This window comes from Borostomias antarcticus (genome assembly GCF_949987555.1).
Source record: "Borostomias antarcticus genome assembly, chromosome: 5".
In the NCBI taxonomy this organism is placed as follows: Eukaryota; Metazoa; Chordata; class Actinopteri; order Stomiiformes; family Stomiidae; genus Borostomias; species Borostomias antarcticus.
In genome coordinates this window covers 11367614-11389803 of record NC_140238.1, presented here as the reverse complement: position 1 = coordinate 11389803, position 22190 = coordinate 11367614, and the positions used below count along the sequence as shown (strand labels likewise).

General features: G+C 47.6%; 2 protein-coding genes across 2 annotated transcripts in view; both read left to right on the top strand.

Annotated features, from left to right (window-relative positions):
* crim1 (cysteine rich transmembrane BMP regulator 1 (chordin-like)) overlaps positions 1-1398 on the top strand; it is a gene marked incomplete at its 5' end in the record, with an annotated part of 101568 nt that extends 100170 nt beyond the window's left edge. Inside the window, one exon of the mRNA XM_084438088.1 lies at positions 1153-1398. Within this exon, the coding sequence (XP_084294214.1) occupies positions 1153-1341 (189 nt within the window). The 3' untranslated portion in view covers positions 1342-1398. The remainder of the gene's footprint in view (positions 1-1152) is intronic.
* An 8713-nt stretch (positions 1399-10111) lies between these two features.
* The window catches only part of slc24a4a (solute carrier family 24 member 4a), a gene marked incomplete at both ends in the record, with an annotated part of 23289 nt that continues 11210 nt past the window's right edge, over positions 10112-22190 (top strand). The window contains 10 exons of the mRNA XM_084438906.1: positions 10112-10268; positions 11686-11805; positions 17373-17449; positions 17823-17897; positions 18355-18439; positions 18567-18670; positions 20600-20674; positions 20980-21005; positions 21748-21801; positions 21876-22015. Coding sequence (XP_084295032.1) covers positions 10112-10268; positions 11686-11805; positions 17373-17449; positions 17823-17897; positions 18355-18439; positions 18567-18670; positions 20600-20674; positions 20980-21005; positions 21748-21801; positions 21876-22015 — 913 coding nt within the window. The remainder of the gene's footprint in view (positions 10269-11685; positions 11806-17372; positions 17450-17822; positions 17898-18354; positions 18440-18566; positions 18671-20599; positions 20675-20979; positions 21006-21747; positions 21802-21875; positions 22016-22190) is intronic.

Here is a 22190-nt window from a genome sequence, read left to right as displayed (position 1 = left end):
TAGTTAGATTTTGCATATTTAGTTAAAACCATCTCGGCTGTTGGATATTACACAGCTGTCTAGATAGTAACGCCAGCACATAGACCATGATACTCTAGCTCAGCTCAGAAAACTGAGGCCCAAATCCACAAAGAATGGATTGCTCCAAGAACACAATATCCATGACAAGAGAGAGATGGCAGAGAAAGACAAACATGGCAGAGAGAAAGCGCAAATATACATTTTCAGACCAAGAGCTGAATGCCCTCACCGAACTGCAATCAAGAAATCTGTACCCAACTGAGAGAAATCGTATTTGGGAATCCATATCAGAGAGCGTTAGTGCAGTTCTCCATATTACAGGACACAGATTGGTTGATAATGAAAACGACTTTTTGCAGAAAATATCAGTCCTGTTTGTTGTTGTGCATCACAGCTGGCTGAACTTATTTTGAAATCCCCCTCTATGTATGTGTCGCCATTAATATCATCCACTATGAATTCATTATCATTCAAACCTCACAAGTTCTGAGGAGAGACAGAAGGAGAGAGTGCGCGCTGACTGCTGCAGTTAATACCAGCTTTTCAAAAGCGGTATTTGCACCTCTAACCGCATGTGGCAGTTAGCTCATGGTCTTTGTGGATCAGACACAAGGCTTATTTGGTGGAATTTTGCACGGAATTACCTAATTTACATACATTCAAATGAAACTGGCACAGCCATGAAGCTATTTGCTCATCAGTGCAGTTTGCAGTACTTTTCACCCTCTTTGTGTGCTTTGTGGATTGGATGCTATTTTTTTCCCTCATTTGCACGGGTTGTGTCGCTGCAAAAGCTGTGCAATCCTTTTGTTGATTTGGCCCTGAGAGCCTTATGATTTTAACTGGCAAATGAACAAATTAATATTGATTATTGTTTCCTGGGGTCCAAGTGCATAATATCATCCAAATGTGTTTCCCCAAATGTGTGTCCCTGTTAGCTATCACCAGATATTCAATCACACTGCTGAGGAAACCAACTGTTTCTATCGACCCGTTTGCTTTGATCGCTTTTATGTAAATGTAGATTGCTTTGTTTATCTATTTGTACCCTAACAACATCCTAATCAGTGTGTGTGTGTGTGTGTGTGTGTGTATGTGTGTGTGTGCGTGTGTGCGTGCGTGCGTGCGCAGCCCACCTGCCTGAATAACCAGTTGGTGTATGTGGACTGCGAGCGGGGCACTAAGGTGCAGGTGGACAGCGCCCAGAGGATGCTCCGCATGGCCGACCCAGACTCCCGTTACAGCGGATACTACAGCATGCAGAAACACAACAACCTGAACCTCAATCTGCAGCAGGACAACTTCTACCAGACTCCCTGACAGATACACACACACCCTGACAGACACACACACCCTGACAGACACACACACACGACCTGACAGACACACACACACAAATGCACACAAATACCTATAGTACACCCTAATAGATAAACACACACAGACAGATACTGACACCATGGCAGATGGACACACACACACAGATACCTACACACTGACAGATGGAAACACAAACAGACAGATACAGACAGACATACACACACACATACACACACACACACACACACACACACCATGCGGCAGACACACTGACAAACAGAGACAGAAAAACAGACTGATGGACACACGCACCCATACACACACGCACACACACACACAGATAGGCATAAAATGTCAGCTGACGCACACAACAATTATATCATGACATAAAACACACCAACACCATGACAACAGCACTCCAAGCAATGTCACCATGGCAACAGAACTCCAAGCAATGTCACCATGGTAACGGAACTCCAAGCAAGCCCACAGCGTAACTTTACAGACACGTGCCGTCACATCCCCAAGGTCACCACAACGACCGCACGACTTATAGGGCTGTCCAAACAATAACTAATAAGAACGTCAACAGATCAATGACAATCTCCTCAAGATGGAATCAAAACCGAACACCAGACGATGATGATGATGATGACGACGATGATGATAATGAAGATGATGATGATTTGAAACATAGCTAACGGAAATTGGAGAAACTGAATCTAGACTTTAACTAGATTATTCTTTCCTTTTTGCGAGTGTGTGTTTGGATCGGCGTGCACCTGTGTGTGTGTGTGTGTGTGTGTGTGTCTGTGTGTGTGTGTGTGTGTGTGTGTGCGTCACATTAGATGGATTTGCGTCTACTATTATATTTTCCTGCATTCCTGCTTCGAGGAGGACACAACAAGCCGATCCCTGATTCTCCCTGTCAGTGTCTGCCCTGTCTGAACTCTACCAAAGCTCCTGTTTGTCCAAACATACACACACCTGGATGCTAACCTACACCACCGGACCCTGCACACACAAGGACGACGCACACACACATGCGTCTGGGGCTGCAACGCACGCCACAGTGCTGAGACTGTGCTGAGGAGACGGGGGAACTTGCAGGACTGACCTACGGCAAAGACAGACAGATGGACAGGCGGACTGACGGAGGGAGGGAGGTTTTATAAACGATTTACTGCATCATGGAAACAAGTGAGCACTCTCCTCCCCTCCTCTCTTGTATTTGGTGGTTTTTCCTGGTTGTGTAGAGCCCCCTGGTGGTAGAGGAGGAGGAGGCAGGATCGCCATGACGCTTAGTCGTCCATCCCTCCATCTCTCCATCCCTCTCTTCTTTGTTTTCTTCCCACATGTATAAATGTTGCCATGTCATCCACCGGTCCCCAGTGCGAGGTCGAGGGTCAGGGGTTAAAGGTCGCAAGGGTCAGGGGTCGGCGTCTTTGAGGAACCACCAGATGGAAAACTATGAAGTTGCATTATGATGTCACACGTTCCCTCACTTTACTCCAGCCCAGACACCACCCCCCCATCGCCCTGCCGACGACATGGCCTTCTATTGGAGGCTCTTAAATCACATGATAGCTAATCGCCTCGCCCTACTCTTTAGCAGGGGTGATGCCGATTGGTTGGATGGTAGGAACACGTGTACATATTATGTAATGCTACGATGACAATGACGAGATGGATTACAGAGTGACTACATCGAGGCATGTTTGTATGTATGTATGTATGCATGTATGTACAAGATGGGTGATAAATTAAAGGAAAAACCAATATAAAGGGTCATAGTAAGAAGCCAGAACGGCTTCAGTGCACTTTGGTATAGATTGTACTCTCTGTCTCTGGAACACCATTCTTCCAAATATAGTCCCTCATTTGGTGTTTTAATGATGGTGGTGGAGAGCACCCCATCCCATAGGTGTTCAACTGGGTTGAGATCTGGTGACTGCGAAGCCCATTGCATATCATTCACATCATTTTCATTATTATCACTTTTTTCCACATCTCCATAGACCAGTGCTGATGGGTTTTGCACCACTGAACTCTCAAATTTGCATTTGTCTTTGTAATGAGGGATTTATACACCGCAACCATAATATCCCTCTCTATGCAGTTATCGACGGACTGTTCTTGCTGACAGTCTGATCACGTCCTGCATTGACATTCTCAATGAGCAAGAGTTGCTCTTCTGTTTTTTCCTTACATATCATACTAATGCACAAGCATTACAGTCATCGAATGTGCGCTTTTAACCAAAATTACCAACCCTATTTTCTGATGTCTTTCCCATAGATCTAAATGAAGATGTCACGTTAGTCACTGCTCCTGTTGAAACACTAGCCAGTTGAGCAGTCTTTGTGACTGAAGCACCTGCCATTCGTGCCCCAAACTCACTTAGATCTTTTCCTCTTGCCATCTTGATCCAAAATCGAGGTCAACTGGGCCTGCTCAGCATTTTTATACATGCCACAGAGCATGATGGGATGTTACCTGCTTAATTGTATCCTGCAGTACACCTGTATGGAAGCATCTGCATTCGTTATATTTCTCCACTCATTTATTCAGGTTTGTCCTTCAATTTGTCACCTGCCTGTATGTACGTGTCGGCAGCACACAGGCATGCACACATGGGGGGTTCTCTTCACTTGTAAATGTCTCTGTTGGTTTCCTTATTGAATGTATTTCCGATGGAGAGGAGGGAGGTGTTGTCTGCCGGCTGGGAGCAGAGTGGGATGAGGGCCAGCGTGTTTGATAGACCCCCGGAGGAGAGGAGGGGGAACGAGAGCAGACCCCAACAGCTCATTCTTCTACTTCATCTGCCCTTCATTTCTACTGGATGTCAGTTTGCTTTTCTTTTTATTTGTCTTTGTTGGTCTTTCCCCTCTCTCTCTCTCTCTCTCTCTCTCTCGCATGCTCTTTCTGTCTCTAACCTCAACATTCTCACTTGCTCCTTCTCTCATCCCCACAACCCCCCCCTCTCTCTCTCTCTCTCTCTCTCTCTCTCTCATCACCTCCTAAACTACTGTGCAGATGATGGACAGACAGAAGCTGGGGAGATGGGGGAGGGAGAGAGGGATGAGGGGGGAGGGAGGGACTAGTTATAGTATGTCTTGGGTGTATCTTCGTCTGTCTGTTCTGAAGGAAGTAGAATCCAACATCTTGGTTTCATCCTCCAAGTATTGTTGTAAATACTTGAGTGTCGCTTGCCAAAACAAAACAAACAAAAAAACACAAAAAAAAGTTGGTCAGAGAAAAAAAATAATTAAACTTTAATTTATTGTGTTGATGACCGAGAATAATTTATTGATGATCAGATAATTGAACATAGAGGTGTGGGAGTGCAGAGGACGCCTCTGTGGGAGGGGCATGAGGAAGAGGAGGGGAGAGTTCTTCCTCGTCTTCGTCCTCCTCCTCGGCCGGGGCGCGCAGTGGTCGCTGACGGCTCTGCCTTGCCAATCACAGAGCCCCGAAGACCTGACGAGCCCGTTCCTCTGCTCCAATCAGAAACCCCCCGTTGAGAGGGCAGGGGTCATGTGATCTCTCTTCTCTCTATCTCTCTCTCTTCTCTGAGCACATGTTTCTCTCTCTTCTTTTCACAACATCCCTCTGTACATTACTGTTCAGTGCTTATGTAAAAAGAAAAACTATGTTGTTGATGATGATGATATTGCAAAAACAAGATTTATAAAGAGGATAAATGAAGATTGGACTCTGAATTTCCTGTAGCACAGAAGATTTTTTTGCAAGTTCTTGTATTATTTTATTTGTTTCTTTGCAGCACAATAAATGATTTCAAAACAGCTGGTTTGGTGGCCCTGTTGCTATTCTGCCCTTCGTAGTTCAAGTGCCTCTTCATAGCTGATCTAACATATGGCTAGATGGCTGAAAACACCGCTCACACAGCTGTCACCAATCTAGTCAGATCAGATCAGTGTGATCTGATGTGACAGCACGTTCACACCTATCCAGTCATGTTAAATCAGAGATTACCAAGGGAGGAAGATTACACATCAAAATTCTCAAACAGGACCTATAATCCTTTTAGTTAGTCTCTGCTGTGCATTACCATGGGTGACCACCAGTTGTCGACAGAGAGGCATCAGAGAGTCACAGCCTTTCAGCCAGCCACATACAGTATGGGTTTAGACATTTACACAATGTTGTAGAAAAGGGACAGTTATATTTGAATGTTTTTTTATGATCCACTGTTACACAAACCAACTAGGGGCAATTTGCTCCTGTAAATCCAATATAACTAAGGCGTAGTGATTAAGTAAGTGTGTGTGTGTGCGTGTGTGTGTGTGTGTGTGTGTGTGTGTGTGTGTGTGGGTGCGTGTGTGTGTGTGTGTGTGTGTGAGAGAGAGAGAGACACCATTCCACTTTTATAATGGAGAAGCCATTCCCAGCCTAGTCCATGTGTTAATCCTCTTACTGCCTGGCCCTCACTGCCTGCCTCGGTTCTATTACTGCTTGTTTTACTTCCTCTCTCTGTTCTGTTACTGCCTGTTTTACAGTACTACCTCTCTCTGTTCTGTTACTGTCTGTTTTACAGTACTACCTCTCTCTGTTCTGTTACTGTCTGTTTTACAGTACTACCTTTCTCTCTGTTCTGTTACTGCCTGTTTTACTACCTCTCTCTGTTCTGTTACTGCCTGTTTTACTACCTCTCTCTGTTCTGTGTTACTGCCTGCTTTACTACCCCTCTCTGTTCTGTGTTACTGCCTGTTTTACTACCTCTCTCTGTTCTGTTACTGCCTGTTTTACTACCTCTCTCTGTTCTGTGTTACTGCCTGTTTTACTACCTCTCTCTGTTCTGTGTTACTGCCTGTTTTACTACCTCTCTGTTCTGTCACTGCCTGTTTTATTACCTCTCTGTGTTCTATGTTACTGCCTGTTTTACTACAGTACCCATATGTCCTGTTACTGCCTGTTTACTACCCATCTGTCCTGTTACTGCCTGTTTTACTACCCCTCTGTCCTGTTACTGCCTGTTTTACTACCTCTCTGTTCTGTTACTGCCTGTTTTACTACCTCTCTCTGTTCTGTTACTGCCTGTTTTACTACTGTACCTCTTTCTGTTACTGCCTGCCTCTCTCTCTCTTCTGTTGCTCATACACAAACACACACACATGCTCGTACACACACACACACATACATACAGTACATACATACAGGTACAAAACACAGTGTATTGCCTACTGGACTCTCAGCTGATGGTCTAGGCTGGGGCCTCCTGCCTCCAAATCCCCATCAGCTGATACTGCATGCTGCGATTCCCACACACACTCTCTCACACACACACAAACACACACACACACATCATCTTGCACTGACACACACTCACTATCACAATCTCATCTCCTTCCCCCTTTGTCACACACCCGTGGAGAATGCCAGTTATTCACATATTCACATGATCTTTGACAGCAGGTCAGCAGGCCCTGGCTTCCTCAGTCTCCCACCACGCTCTCTCTCTCTCTCTCATACAAGCACACACACACACACACACACACCATTCACAAATACACCCACCGACATATTGTAAACACATACATATCGACAGTCACACACACACCCACACACACACACAGATCTTATTGACTACAGTAATACTCCTACAAAGCCAGTGATCCATGTGTGTGTCTGTCTGTCTGTCTGTCTGTCTGTCTGTCTGTCTGTGTGTGTGTGTGTGCCTGTGTGTGTGTGTGTGTGTGTGTGTGTGTGTGTGTACAGTATGTTTAGCCGGTACTCCAAACTTGACTGAATGAGCAATTACAGCATCATCTGAATGAGCAATTACAGCATCATCAGTTATACCCGCTGTCTCTCCTCCACTTCTGACCAGACCAACACTGACCAACACAGACTAACAACCAACACTGAGCTACACAGACTAATAGACCACCACACTCACCAACACAGACTATCTGACCAACACTGACTCCCAGACGAACACCTCTGACCAGACCAACACGACTACCAAACCAACACTGAGCTACACCAACCACCACATTCGCCAACACAGACTATCTGACCAACACAGACTACCAGACAAACACGGATCAACACAGACTATCTGACCAACACAGACTACCAGACCAACACTGACCAACACAGACTACCAGACCAACACTGACCAACACAGTCAACCAGACCAAAACTGACCAACACGGTCAACTACACCAACACTGACCAACACAGACTGCCAGACCACACTGACCACACAGACCAATACAGACTACCAGACCAACACTGACCAACACAGTCAACCAAACCAACACAGACTACCAGACCAACACTGACCAACACAGTCAACCAGACCAACACTGACCAGCACAGACTATCAGACCAACACAGACTACCAGACCAACACTGAACAACACAGACTAGCAGACCAACACTGACCAACACAGACTACCAGACCATACTGAACAACACAGACTAGAAGACCAACACAGACCAACACTGACCAGCACCAACAACCAGACCATCACACACAGACTACCAAACCACCACTGACCAACACAGACTACCAGACCAGTACTGACTGGCTGACTGATTGGCTGACCGACCGACTGGTTGACTGACTGGCTGACTGACTGGCTGACTGACTATCTATTCTTTATCTATCTATGTAACTGACACTCCTGGTGTGGGGACTTAGAGTAGTGGGTGTAGTGATGGATAAACAACTGCACATTTCTACTACATAGGTGACCCAATTTCAATTGACCTTTAGATTCTTGTGTTGTGTGTGGGGGATAGCCTGTTATTACCTACAATTAATTACTGCTACAGCGCAGGGCGAGAGGTTATGTTTTATGTGGCGCGCGTGTGCGTGCATGTGTGTGTGTGTTTGTTAGCAGGATTACAGAAAAACTACTGGACCAATTTCCACGAAAGTCGGCGGAAGGGTGTAGCATCATCCAACTTACAGTCCAACCCCTTACATTTTGGAGCGTGGTGGTGTGAATGAAGATGGGTTTGAAGCTCATGCTGCTGCCCCTCCTGACTGAACATTCTGCCCCACCCAGCTCTGCTGCCCCACCTGAGAATAACTGACCTGGGATTGGATCCCTCCATGGGCCAGTTGACCAGCCAGGCGCCAAGCCATCTGAGGGAAGCTGTCCAGAGCATGTGACTCATGTGGGGATGAGAGAAGTCATGAGCGAGAGATGAAGAGAAAAACACTTCCTCATTTCTGATGGTAGCCCTCAGCCTGAACTACGTACCTGTACCGACCAATCAGCCAGTCAGCACAGGATCAACCAGACCACCACTGAAGTCATGAAAGAGAGATGAAGACAGAGGAAAGCACGTCTTCCTCATTTGTGATAGTAGTAAGCCTCAGGCTGAACTCCCTCTCCCCTCCTTCCATCCCTCTCCTCCTCTCCATACACAGAAAACATCTATAGGGATAACCTCAGATTCAAATCAATTCAGCTTTATTTATATAACGCTTCTCATGGTCACAGAGCAGCTGTAACAATACATGAAACAGTACATGAGACAACGAAAACACGAAAAGGTGCTCTGAAGGGGAAAGCTCTGCCCCGGATGTCCGTCTGTTACAGTAATATGCGGTATTAAAAGGTGACCAGCATCTGCTGAACAGAGGGCATGTGAAGGGATATAGGGAGTCATGGGGGTAGGGGGCTGCAAGGCCATTTAAAGCTTTAAAAGTCCAGACGTATCTGAAAATCAATTCCATGCTCAATTCAGTTTAAAATAGAGAGAGGGGGAGGGAGAGAGAGACAGAGGGAAAATGTGTGTGTGTGTGTGTGTGTGTTTGTGTGTGTGTGTGTGTGTGTGTGTGTGTGTGTGTGTGTGTGTGTGTGTGTGTGTGTGTGTGAGAGAGAGAGAGAGAGAGAGAGAGAGAGAGAAAGATGGACAGTCTGCAGTCTATATGAGATGACAGAGCCAGGCCCGATGTACCTGTAGCGTACTTGTTATTGTTGTCATGGCAGAATAAACTTTTTATTCTATTTTTTTCTATTCTGGGCTACTCTATTAACACTCCTCCCCCACCCTGAGAGAGGGGTAGAAAGAGAGAGAACTTCAGTGGTACCCTACTATCTACAAAACTTCAAGGCAGAGAGGCCGCTATCACGTGTCCTCTTGCAGAAGGTACGACTGCACGCGTGGGGCTCGCGGGTCTGCGATGGAATGAGAGAGCGAGCGGTACGACGAGCTAATTAAAGGATGGTTTCAGCCCGCGGCGTTTAGAGTCGGCAGACGTATATTAACGCAATGGGAACGAAACCGGAGGATGATGACGTTTCTGCGGGGAAACGGGGTGCACGCTGGGACACCTTCGTAGAACTTGCGTTTTTTTTAGGATGATGAGGAAGATGCGTCAGGCTGCCTTCATCATCAGGCGGTGTGGGAGGATTTTATGATTTCATCTATCTGATGGGCTGGGGGGGGGCATCATTCTCTCGCCACGGAACTTCTCAGAAAGCGTTTTCTTAACCCAGCATCGGAGGAGGTTCCCCGGCGGGTAGGCTACCCCCGGGCCGGTATCACACGAATTCACACAGCGGCTCGCTTCGCTGCCTGCTTTGGTATCCGCGCCTCCGCCAATTGAGGAGGAGGAGAGGCGGCAGCAGCAGCAGCAGCATGATCACGACACCGGCACTCCGACCTTTCGCGGCGTGAAACTCGGGAGGGATATTCCTGCGGTCCGTGCCATCTGCGCCGCCGAGTGGGAGCGCAGCTTCGCCCGGGAGGCTTGGCCCGCAGCCGCCTTTACACGCAGACGAGCATGGAGTCGGACCGGGACTGCACCATGTCGAAGAAGACAATAATTACCAGCATGTTCAAAGTTCGCAAGAGGAGGCAGATGCTCTTCGTCCAAGTGTGTTTCATCTCCGGCGTGTTGTGTCTGACGTGGTGCATGTCCGCCATGCTCAACGGAACAGGTGAGGGGAGCGTGAGCCGCAGCGGGGCTGTTTGGTGCAGCGTAATTGAGCCTATTTCATATCGGGAGTAGTGCTATGCCATTGTGTGAGGCAGAGCGCGCACACGCACACACGTCATATTATCTATTCTGTTTTTAGAAATTAAGATTAGGCTATTCTCTCCCTGTCTGGATGTAGGCTACAGTAGAGTAGCCTAACTGGATTTTACACGGGACTATGATTCCTGAGTCGTGTGTGTGTGTGTGTGTGCGTGTGTGTGTGCGTGTGTCTGTGTGCGTGTGTGTCTGTGTGTGTGTGTGTGTGTGCGTGTGTCTGTGTGCGTGTCTGTGTGTGTGTGTGTGTGTGTGTGCGTGTGTGCAAGAGAGAGAGACACACAGAGAGAAATATTTTCGTTTGCGCGTCTTGCCCCAATTAAGGCAAGACTCTTCCAGCCTCTTTAGGGATATAAGCTATAGAGCGCGCGGGACGAGATCGGATCTGTTCCGGTGGCGCCTACACACCCCGTCACCGGGTGTCGAGTGGGTAGATCCCCCACCGACCGACTCACGGGATACCGAGGGGGCTGGCCCCAACTCACGTGGATTGGTAGGCTAGTCGCAGGGTGTGTGCGTGTGTGCAGTGTGCAGTGTGTGTGTGTGTGTGTGTGTGTGTGTGTGTGTGTGTGTGCGTGCGTGTGCGTGTTTGTGTTCATGCGCATGTGTGTCCATGAGCGTGCGTGCGTGTGTCTTTGAGAGAGAAGGGCTATAGATTAGCATATTTCAGGCGTCTCACTGGGCTCCAGTAGTAATGAGGTTATTAAACCCCACATTCCATTGATAATCAGGAGAGGTGGTGGAAAGGCAGGCATGGTGGAGAGAAGGGGGTGGGGGGGGGGGGGGCGGGGGGGCAGACGTGGGGTGTGGGGGAAAAGACGGGGGAGTGAGAATGGGGTGACTCGAGGTGTTCCTTGTTCTTTGATATGACAGTCTCATCACACTGCCTCCACCATTTGAACCTTGGCACTATAGGCCACTGTTTACATGCAGATAAGACCCCTCCTTCCTTGAGGAAATCACTAATGTGGTCTGGCTGGCTTGATGGGTGCAGTACAGCTGGCCTCAACAATACCAACAATACGTGTACACACATACATTTGAATAACTTTATTTGTATTCACATAATTTCAACAAAATCTTTAACACAAACAATAGGCCTACTAGATGCGGAAGCATTGGGCACTCACTGACTGCCATACATCACTTAGCAGACAGACTATGGATACAGGAAGCAACGTCTCCTCCATATCGACGAGGATCAAATGCAGGGTTCCTTATTGCCTAGCCGCTGACTGTTGTGTGTGTGTGTGTGTGTGTGTGTGTGTGTGTGTGTGTGTGTGTGTGTGTGTGTGTGTGTGTGTGTGTGTGTGTGTGTGTGGCAGGCCATGGGCTACTCCTGGACACCGGGAGGAGCCTGGCGCAGCCTCCAGAGCTGGTGGGGCGGAGACTAATGGCGATGGACGGGGACAACAACACACTGGACAAAAACTGTACTGAACCAGGTAGGACACACACAGACATGCACAAACACCCACACATACATACACAGGCACACACACATACATACACACTCAAATGCACACACACACACACACACATACATACACACTCACACACATAAAGTACATACCCACACTTACACACACACACACATTATGCTTTTATACACTCACTTTTACACACACACACAAACACACACACCCACACACACACACACACACACACACACACACACACACACACACACAATGCCTTTACACCCTCACACACACATACATCATACTCACTCACAAGCACACCCACACCCATACATACACACAACACACACACACACATACACACACACACACACACACACACACACACACACACACACACATACACACTGACAAAAACCTTCCTTGAAGGTGACAGTGTGTATGCTTGCCTGTTGATCCATATATACCTCATGCACGTGTCTTGTGTGTGTTTGATATCCTACGTAATAGATGCTGTTCAGAGTGGGAACGTTTCCTACGACCCCTGTTTCTGTATAGATAGGACCACAACATCTGTATGAGGAGGGGAGGATATAGATAGGACCACAACATCTGTATGAGGAGGGAAGGATATAGATAGGAACACATCTGTATGACTAGGGGAGGACAGGGGCGGACATACCCATTAGGCAAAGGTAGGCAATTGTATTGGGCCCCCAACCTACAAAGGGCCCCATTAACACCTCATAAACGTATAGTTTATTTTTATTAACTTTTAACTAATAATTATTTATTTCTAAAAATCCATGCGCCAAATAGCGTCAGAATGCCTAATTCATGAGTGTCTCAGTCAGTCCCCGCCACCCTCCCCAGTCACTACAATGGACTATTCCATTACTGATCATCTGCGGAAATGATTCAGAGACTCAAAACTGAAGCAGAACAACAAACGTTACCCCAGCGATGATGAAAAAAGGAGAAAGCAGGAGTAAACTTAGGAAAGCAGGTTTTTTAGCAAAACTGCCAAAGGTAACAACTTTTTTCACGGCGGCTACTGACAACACCAACAAAGAGCAGAAAGAAGCACTAGTAGTGTGAGCATTGCTAATAATGTCAATAACAGATAATAACCAACTAGTGAGTAGCACTCACCCTACTAACCACTGTCATGTGAGTTCCTTCCCCCATTAAACTAAGTCACTGCCAAGCCTGATGATTCATAATCAATAACTAGCTAGCTAGCTCACCAGCTTAAAATGAGGTGATTAACGTTATGTGAGACCAGTAGGCTCACTAGGTCATGTGTCTAACTTAACTCAAAGTAGTTAACAGTTATTTGGGACAGCTGTAGCTCATGAGGATGTGCAGGTCCAATGATCGTAGGGTCCTAGGGCAAGACACTGAATCCCACATTGCTCCCAATGAGCAGGTTAGCACCTTGCATGGCAGCTGCCGCCACTGGTGTGTGTATGTGTGTGTGAATGGGTGAATGAGAGGCCTTCAGATAAAAGCTCTATACTGTATAAGTACAGTCTGTTTACCATTTACCATATCCATCCAGCCAGTAAACATACCAATAGAGTGGTTGAATAAGGATTGAAACGGGTGGAGAACAAGGGATATTTAGGGCCCATGTCTGTGTTTGCCTTGGGCCCCGAAATGACAAAATCTGCCCCTGGGTGAGGATATAGGAAGGAACACAACATCTGTATGAGGGGAGGACATAGATAGGAGCATGACCTCTGACTGAGGGGAAGATAGATAACGTTGTGTTAGTGGCATTCTTGTGATTACTTGCACCACGCTGCTCCGAGCGCAGGCTGACAGAGACACACTGGCGCACTTCCTCCTCAGGTTGTGTCATGTGACCCACCTGGAGCGTAACTCTTAAATCCACGGGCATGACGGCAGGTGCACACCCAATCGCACAGTAGAACACACAGCATTAAGACCACAGGCTACAGGTTATAGTGCCAGGGCCAGCTCTAGAGTTCTGGAGGCCCTAGGCAAACATTTCTGTGGAGGCCCCCTTTTGAAATAAACCCTACCCAACATCAAGCAATAAAGACTGAGGCGCCGTCATCCCATCATCATGTAACGTTAGGTCATCACTTTAGGCTATCATCTGCAGCAATGACACACTTGAGTATCACATTCGGTTGGGGCCTCAGCCAATCAGATCAATCTATTGCTGGGGGAGGGGGGCCTCCTCCTTTAGGTTTTTGGGTTAAAATTTGGGTTTTATGATCACTGGCACGTACTGTATCCAATGAGAACGTTAACACTTTTTATAGTTTTAAACAAAAAATATTTTGTGATGGCAGAGGCCCTAGGCATTTGCCTACTAGGAGACACTGGCCCTATACAACATTTTGTTACACTATGCCTATTTCCACTATGCCAATACACAGCCTTATTCCAAAAATAATTTAATTCATTCATTCATTCATTCATTCATTCAATTGTCTCATCAATTTACACACAATACCCCATAATGATGAAGTGAAAAATTCTTTTGACATTTTTGCAAATGTATCTCACATGCACTATGGGTTACTTCTTTACATACAGTACAGTAGACAGGTGTGTGCCTTTCCAAATCATGTTCAATCAATTGCATTTACCACAGGTGGACTCCAATCAACTAATCACTAAACTAATCACTGCCACAGGTGCCTCAATAAAGTACAGAGTAAAGAAAGGGTCTTAATACTTATGTGCATACATTTCTAAAAAAAGAAAAAATAATTTAACTTTTCACTTTGTTATTATGGGGTATTGTGTGTAGATGTGGGGATGTGGGGAAACGAATGTAATCCATTTTGTAATAAGGCTGTAACATAACAAAATGTGGAAAAAGTTAAGGGGTGTGAGTACTTTCCAGATGCACTGTAGTAACACAACATATAGAGACTTGGACACTTAGGAGGAATGGTTGATGGTTCATGAATGAATCTGTGCCACAATTGTTGTTGTGGTGGTGGTGGGGACCTCACCTCAACCTCGACCTCTCACAACTAGGCACTATCGTTTCGATGGCTCTGCCGGTGCTTGCAACTTAACCCTGCCTGACCCACAGACCTGGGAGGATTCCTTGGTCTAATGGTAGATGTTTGGGTTCCCATGAGGGAGGTTATGGAGTCATGTCTGGGCTGGAGGAATCTCTGGAGCGGTGGTAGAGCTGGCCTCTGGGGGCTCTGTGGAGGTCATTATCACCGCAGCGCCACTTCTAGTGGAGAACTGAGAGGAACACTATCTGGTCACAGACAGACAGACAGACAGACAGAAGACTAGGATACAGTCAGACACAGACAGACAGATGAGAAACCGGGAGAGTAACCAAAAGTTAATTGGTTGAACTCACTCTTCAATATAAATACCGACCACCCACACCATCAAATTGCTATTTTGTTGTAGCTGGCTAAATCGGTGTGGATGGGTAGTCACATGTGTTGGCTAAAGTGGTGTTGATAGGCAGTCGTGTGTTCCCAAGTCAGGACCCACCGTCGAACCCAGTGAGTGTGGAAGCGACACTGGGTGGGAGACAGAGAGACAAGCAGAGAGAGAGACAAGCACGTCTGGAGGGTGGGAGGCAGAGAGAGAGACAGAGGGAGGGAAACAGAGAGGGAGAGATACCACACTGTCATACGTTGCAAGTAGCTGTGTCTTGTTGGTTTATAAGTACAGTAGAATGAAGCTTTATTGTAAGGACATTGATTTGAGCCAGGAGAAAGAAAAGACAACAAACAAATAAACAAACAAACAAACAAACATGACCACAGCAGCACAGAAGGGCAAGGGACGTCAGGTACATTTGCATACATTGTATGGGCAGAGCTGCTTGTGTTCAGTATTTGTATGGGCAGAGCTGCTTGTGTTCAGTATTTGTATGGGCAGAGCTGCTTGTGTTCAGTATTTGTATGGGCAGAGCTGCTTGTGTTCAGTATTTGTATGGGCAGAGCTGCTTGTGTTCAGTATTTGTATGGGCAGAGCTGCTTGTGTTCAGTATTTGTATAGGCAGAGCTGCTTGTGTTCAGTATTTGTATGGGCAGAGCTGCTTGTGTTCAGTATTTGTATGGGCAGAGCTGCTTGTGTTCAGTATTTGTATGGGCAGAACTGCTTGTGTTCAGTATGTGTATGGGCAGAGCTGCTTGTGTTCAGTGTTTGAATGTGTCCAGAGATCTAGTAGGAAAGCCGGAGGTACGTGAAGCCAAGTCTGTTACAGCCTCATCTTCTACACACACCACACCACGTGTGTGTGTGCGTATGCGTGGCTGTGCGTGTGTGTGCGTGCATGTGTGTGTGTGTGTGCTTGTGTGCGTGCATGCGTATGTGTGTGTGCGTGCATGCGTGTGTGTATGTGTGTGTGTGTGTGTGTGTGTGTGAGGGCTGATCATGGTCTAGAGATGCTCCTTCCAGGAGATGACCTTGTCCCGTCCTCTGGTAGGAGGGAGGGGGAGGAAAGGAAATGACTGAGCGTGGGGGAGAGAGAGAAGAGAGAATGATGGAGGAGGGGAGGAGAGAAGGAGGAGGGGGAGAGAGGGAGGAGGGTTTACCGGAGAATGGAAACCTGATCAATACTACAGTGTGGCTCCATGTGACATGATCTACTACAGCTCGGCTAGGATTTTACTAGTGCTCAAAAGGATTAAGGTTGTGTGCGTGTGTTTGTTTGCGCGCGCACGTGTGTGTTTATGTGTATGTTTGTGTTGTTGTGTGTGTGTGTGCGTGTGCGCGTATGTGTGCGTGCGTGCATGTATGCTTGTGTGTGTGTGTGTGTGTTAGGGCTGCACGATTATGACAAAAGATAATAATAGCGATTATTTGCTTCAAAATGGTAATTGCGATAAATAATTGTGATTAATATTGAATATATAATATTAATATAAAATAACCAAAATGCTCCCAAATCACGGACGTTGATCCCTTTCTTGCTACTAACTCGTTTTCGCTCATTTTGTCACTACTCACGGCTGCGGGTACTCTTGTGACACTTGTGTCTTGACCTACTGCTATATGTCTTCTCAGTGAAATTGCTGGCCACAGCGCACTCAGCGGGAACGCATGTGATTGGTCAGACAGCATAAGCGCCTTTGATTCGTCCGTGTAGTCCTAGCACACTCAATTCAAAGCAAAATTATTAATCACATTAATTGCGGCCTTTTGCGATTAGTTAATCGCGGAGGTCATAATCGCGATTTCGATTAATTTACGATTAATTGTGCAGCCCTAGTGTGTGTGCATGTGCATGTGCGCGTGCGTGTGCGTACGTGTGCTTGTGTGTGTGTGTGTGTGTGTGTGTGTGTGTGTGTGTGTGCTCCATGGCCGTCCCCTATCTACTGGGCCTCAGCCCAGCACTGCGATGACAGAATGGAGGGAAAGAGAGAGATGGAGTGAGGGAGGGACAGAGATCGACAGGAAGAGGGGGATGGAGTGACAGAGAACGATGACAGGAAGGAGGGTGGAAGGAGAGAAATTGTCCGTAGTCCCGACCAGTGTGTATGTGTGTGTGTGTGTGTATGTGTGTGCGTGCGTGTGCGTGTGTGTATGTGTGTGTGCGTGCATGCGTGTGCGTGTGTGTTCTCTTGCAGCCATCCATCAGTTCCCAGAGGACGTGTTCACCAACAGACAGCGTTCACATGGAGCCATCCTGCTACACATACTTGCGGTAAGACAGTAGAATAACAGTAGAATGACAGTAGAATGACAGAATGACAGTAGAGAGACAGTAGAATTTGTTTATTCAGCTACTCACACTCAAACGCTGTATACAAGACTACATACTACTTTGTAAAGCATTTGGTGTTTATGACTTATCTCTCTCTCCCTCTCTCTCTTTTTGTCATTTACATTGACTTTGTCTTCTTCCCATCTCTCGTTCTTCCTCTCTCTTCATCTCTCTCTCCGTCTCTCTTTACCCCTCTCTCTCTCTCTCTCTCTCTCTCTCTCTCTCCATCCCTACATTCCTCTCTGTACCTCTTTCTCTCTCTCTATCCCTCCATCCCCCTCTATACCTCTCTCTCCATCCCTCCACCTCTCAGACTCTCTACATGTTCCTGGCTCTGGCCATTGTGTGTGATGACTACTTTGTCATGTCTCTGGAGAAGATCTGTGAGGTAAAATCCTCCTCCTCCTCCTCATCCTCCCCCTCTTCCTCCTCCTCCTCCTCTTCCTCTCCTCCTCTCTCCTCCTCCTCTCCCTCCTCCTCATTCTACTCCTCTTCTCTCCTCCTCCTCTCCTTCTCCTCTCCCTCCTCCCCCTCTCTCCTCTTCCTCATCTTCCTCCTCCTCTCTCCTCCTCATTCTCCTCTCCCTCTCTCCTTCACTGTTCCCTCCTCCCCCTCTCCCATCCTCCTCCACCTCATCTTCCTCCTCCTCATCTCTCCTCATTCTTCTCCTCCTCATCTTCCTCCTCCTCTCCTCCTCATTCTCCTCTCCCTCTCTCCTTCTCTGCTCCCTCCCCCTCTCCCCTCCTCCTTCTCCTCATCTTCCTCCTCCTCATCTCTCCTCATTCTTCTCCTCCTCATCTTCCTCCTCCCTCCTCCTCTGTACTCTTCATCCTCCTCTCTGTCAGAAACTGGACCTGAGTGAGGATGTGGCGGGCGCCACCTTCATGGCAGCTGGAAGCTCTGCCCCCGAACTGTTTGCCTCCATCATAGGTGAGTCTCTATCTCTCTCTTTCTCTCTCGCTGTGTCTATCAGTCTCTTTCACTGTGTTTGTAACACAATTTGATGTCTGTGTGTGTGTGTGTGTGTGTGTTTACGTGTGTGTGTGTGTGTGTGTAGGTGTTTTTATAGCCCACGGTGATGTGGGAGTAGGGACCATCGTGGGCTCGGCGGTTTTCAACATCCTCTGCATCATCGGAGTGTGTGGCATCTTCGCTGGCCAGGTGGGGGCGCTACAGTCACTGTCCTCTCGTTGTGTCTCCCCTCCCATCTGTCCATAGCCTGGCGCCTGCCTGATCACGTGAGCTCACATTCAGTTTCACTCTGCAGATCAGTCTGGCCATCCAATCTGGTCGGGCCAATTACAACCGTTGATCTAATAGGGGGCGTGGTTTGATACAAGGACTGTACCCACTTGATACGACGGCGACCAATCCAGGGTTTCGGTGCTCTGATTGGTTGTAGGTCTATCCAATTGCGTCCAGAGGTATTTTGGTCTGGACTGTTGATGACGCTCCCCTTGTAAATTGATTTCCAGACCCTTCGCATTTTTATAAATCTGTCCATTCCTCTCCTCCCTCTCTGTGCAGGTTCCTCAGTGTTCTCTGCTTTTCTGTGTGTGTGTGTGTGTGTGTGTGTGTGTGTGTGTGTGTGTGTGTGTGTGTGTGTGTGTGTGTGTGTGCGTGCGTGCGTGTGTTGTGTAGCTAGTGAGGGCTGTGGGCGATGTTGTGTATTTCCAATGTGTATTTCTAATGTGGTCGATGTTGTATTGTATTTCTAATGTGTGTGTGTGTGTGTGTGTGTGTGTGTGTGTGTGTGTGTGTTAGAGACTGAGAACGCCTAGAGGAAGACACAGGCTCACACATCCCACTCTCCCTAACCCCATGTGGAATGAACAGACTTTAACAGATAAAGAAAGCCTGTGTATACAGTGCATAAGCCTACACGCTTTCTACCAGACAAGAGCATCATTCTGCCCGTCGTAAAGCTAGGAAACACCAATCCCACAGTCTCTCTCTCTCTCTCTCTCTCTCTCTGTCCCTCTCTCTGTGTCTCTCTCTCTCTCTCTCTCTCTCTCTCTCTGCGGTCTTTGTCGTTTATCTGCTCAGCTGAATGCATTGGTTCAGGCGGTGGATCTGTGACTCCTTAACTGCTTAACAGGTCATGCATGTCGACCCGAATTAACCTGCATGTAGGAGGTGCAGAGGAGGACGAGGACAGGAAGGAGGAGGGCGAGGGGGGGAGAATGAGAGGAGAAGGAGGAGGAGAGAGGAGGACAGGAGGAAAGAAGCAGGAGAGGAAGGAGAAGGGAGGAAGAGAGGAGAGGAGGAGGCGGGGGAGAGAGAGGAGAGACTAGAGTTGTTCTTTTTTAAGATCTGAAAGATCCTCTTGTTCCCTTCCAGCAAGCAGTAGAAAGCCACAGCTATTCATTTCTCCTCTGGTTTACACACTCTCTCCCTCTCTCTCCCCCAGGCGGTCTCTCTGTTCTCATCCTCTCTCCCTCTCTCTCCCCCAGGCGGTCTCTCTGTTCTCATCCTTTCTCCAAAACTCTCCCCCAGGTGGTCTATCTGTTCTCATCCTCTCTCCAAAACTCTCCCCCAGGCGGTCTATCTGTTCTCATCCTCTCTCCCTCTCTCTCCCCCAGGCGGTCTCTCTGTTCTCACCCTCTCTCCCTCTCTCTCCACCAGGTGGTCTCTCTGTTCTCATCCTCTCTCCCTCTCTCTCCCCCAGGCGGTCTATCTGTTCTCATCCTCTCTCCCTCTCTCTCCCCCAGGCGGTCTATCTGTTCTCACCCTCTCTCCCTCTCTCTCCACCAGGTGGTCTATCTGTTCTCATCCTCTCTCCCTCTCTCTCCCCCAGGCGGTCTATCTGTTCTCATCCTCTCTCCCTCTCTCTCCCCCAGGCGGTCTATCTGTTCTCATCCTCTCTCCCTCTCTCTCCCCCAGGCGGTCTCTCTGTTCTCATCCTCTCTCCCCCCCAGGTGGTCTCTCTGTTCTCATCTTCTCTCCCTCTCTCTCCCCCAGGTGGTCTATCTGTTCTCATCCTCTCTCCCTCTCTCTCCCCCAGGTGGTCTATCTATTCTCATCCTCTCTCCCTCTCTCTCCCCCAGGTGGTCTATCTGTTCTCATCCTCTCTCCCTCTCTCTCCCCCAGGTGGTCTATCTGACTAAGTTTTCAGTCTTCCGTGACTCAATCTACTACACCCTGTCTGTGTTGGCTCTGATAGCAGTGAGTTGGATCTCTCTTTCTCTCTCTCTCTCCATCTCTTGCTCTCCTTTTCTCTCTCTTTCTCTCTCTGTCTCTTCATCTCTCACTTTCTTTCTTTCTCTGTCTCTTTTTCTGTCTTTCACTTTGTCTCTCCATCTCTCTCCTTCTCTCTCTAGCTCTCCTCGCCTTCCTCCCTCCATCTCTTCTTCCTGTCTCTCTCTCTGTCTCTCTTGACTCCCCCCCTTCCTTCCTCTCTCCCTCCTTCTTCTCTCTCTCTATCTCAGTATCTTACTGTGTGTAAACACTCATCTCTCTCTTTTTCTCAGTTCATCTACGATGAAAAGATTGTGTGGTGAGTACCCTGTGGTGTGTGTTTGTGTGTGTGTGTGTGTCTGTGTGAATTGGTTTTACATACTCCTCTGTATACTCCGCCGGTCTCTTCCGGTCCTGGAATTTCCAGCTGGCTAAAGTCTGTGTGAGTGTGTGTGTGTGTGTGTTTGTGTGTGTGTGTGTGTGTGTGTGTGTGTGTGTGTGTGTGTGTGTGTCTCTAAACCTCTTGGTTGGCATGGACTGAGCTGTGTGTGTATTTGTATGTGTCCAGAACCCTATTTGTTTAAAGAATCTACTAGGTAGAGGTATGTGAAGCCAGGGCTGCGTTCAAATTCAGCTAACCGAGGCGAACGTTCGTCGCAAACGGTCACATTTGAACGGCTTTTAATGAACGTTCCAAATAGTTCGCATAAACGCAACAATGTTCCAAAATACCATTAGGCTACACATAAAATGGCTTCAAGAAGACAGTATGTACTTGCTGCGGCATCTTTTGTCATTGATGACAAACAATCCCCATGGGAGCACATCTCCAGTAAGCCTGGGTCCATTGTGATCCTCATTCCGTTACTGGCGAACTACCTCTCCAGACTGTTAGCTTCTGTTAGCAAACGTTTGCGGCGAACACAACGCTAACGGAAAATAGTTTGCTAACGTTCGCTAACGTTCGCTGAATTTGAACGCCCCAGGTCTGTCTCAGCTTCATTTTCTTCACACACCGGACCACGGTGTGTGTGTAAACCTGTGTATGTCCGTCTCCGCAGGTGGGAGAGCCTAATTCTGGTGGTGATGTACAGTGGATACATCCTCATCATGAAGTACGTTACACTGACATACACACACACACACACACACACACACACACTCCCGTTTACTGCATTTCTTGTTCTAGGTTTAATACTCCGATGCAGAGCTACTTCCTGGGGAAGGAGGAGAAGGCGTTGGCCAATGGGAACGCCGCCAGCAGCGAGTTGGAGGATGGTAATAGTTGCTATGACAGCATGTGGGAGTCCAAGCCACTCCTCTCCTCAGGTAAGGCTACCCTGACAGGCTGAACACGCCCCCTGCCACACCTATGTTACACCCAGGCCTACTGCTACTACTACTAATCTACTCTACTCATCTGATAGTAATACTACTCTGCCAATACAAATGCTGGCACCTCAATTTAGGCTTCTCAGACCTGTCAAATCGACTGTGGAACCCT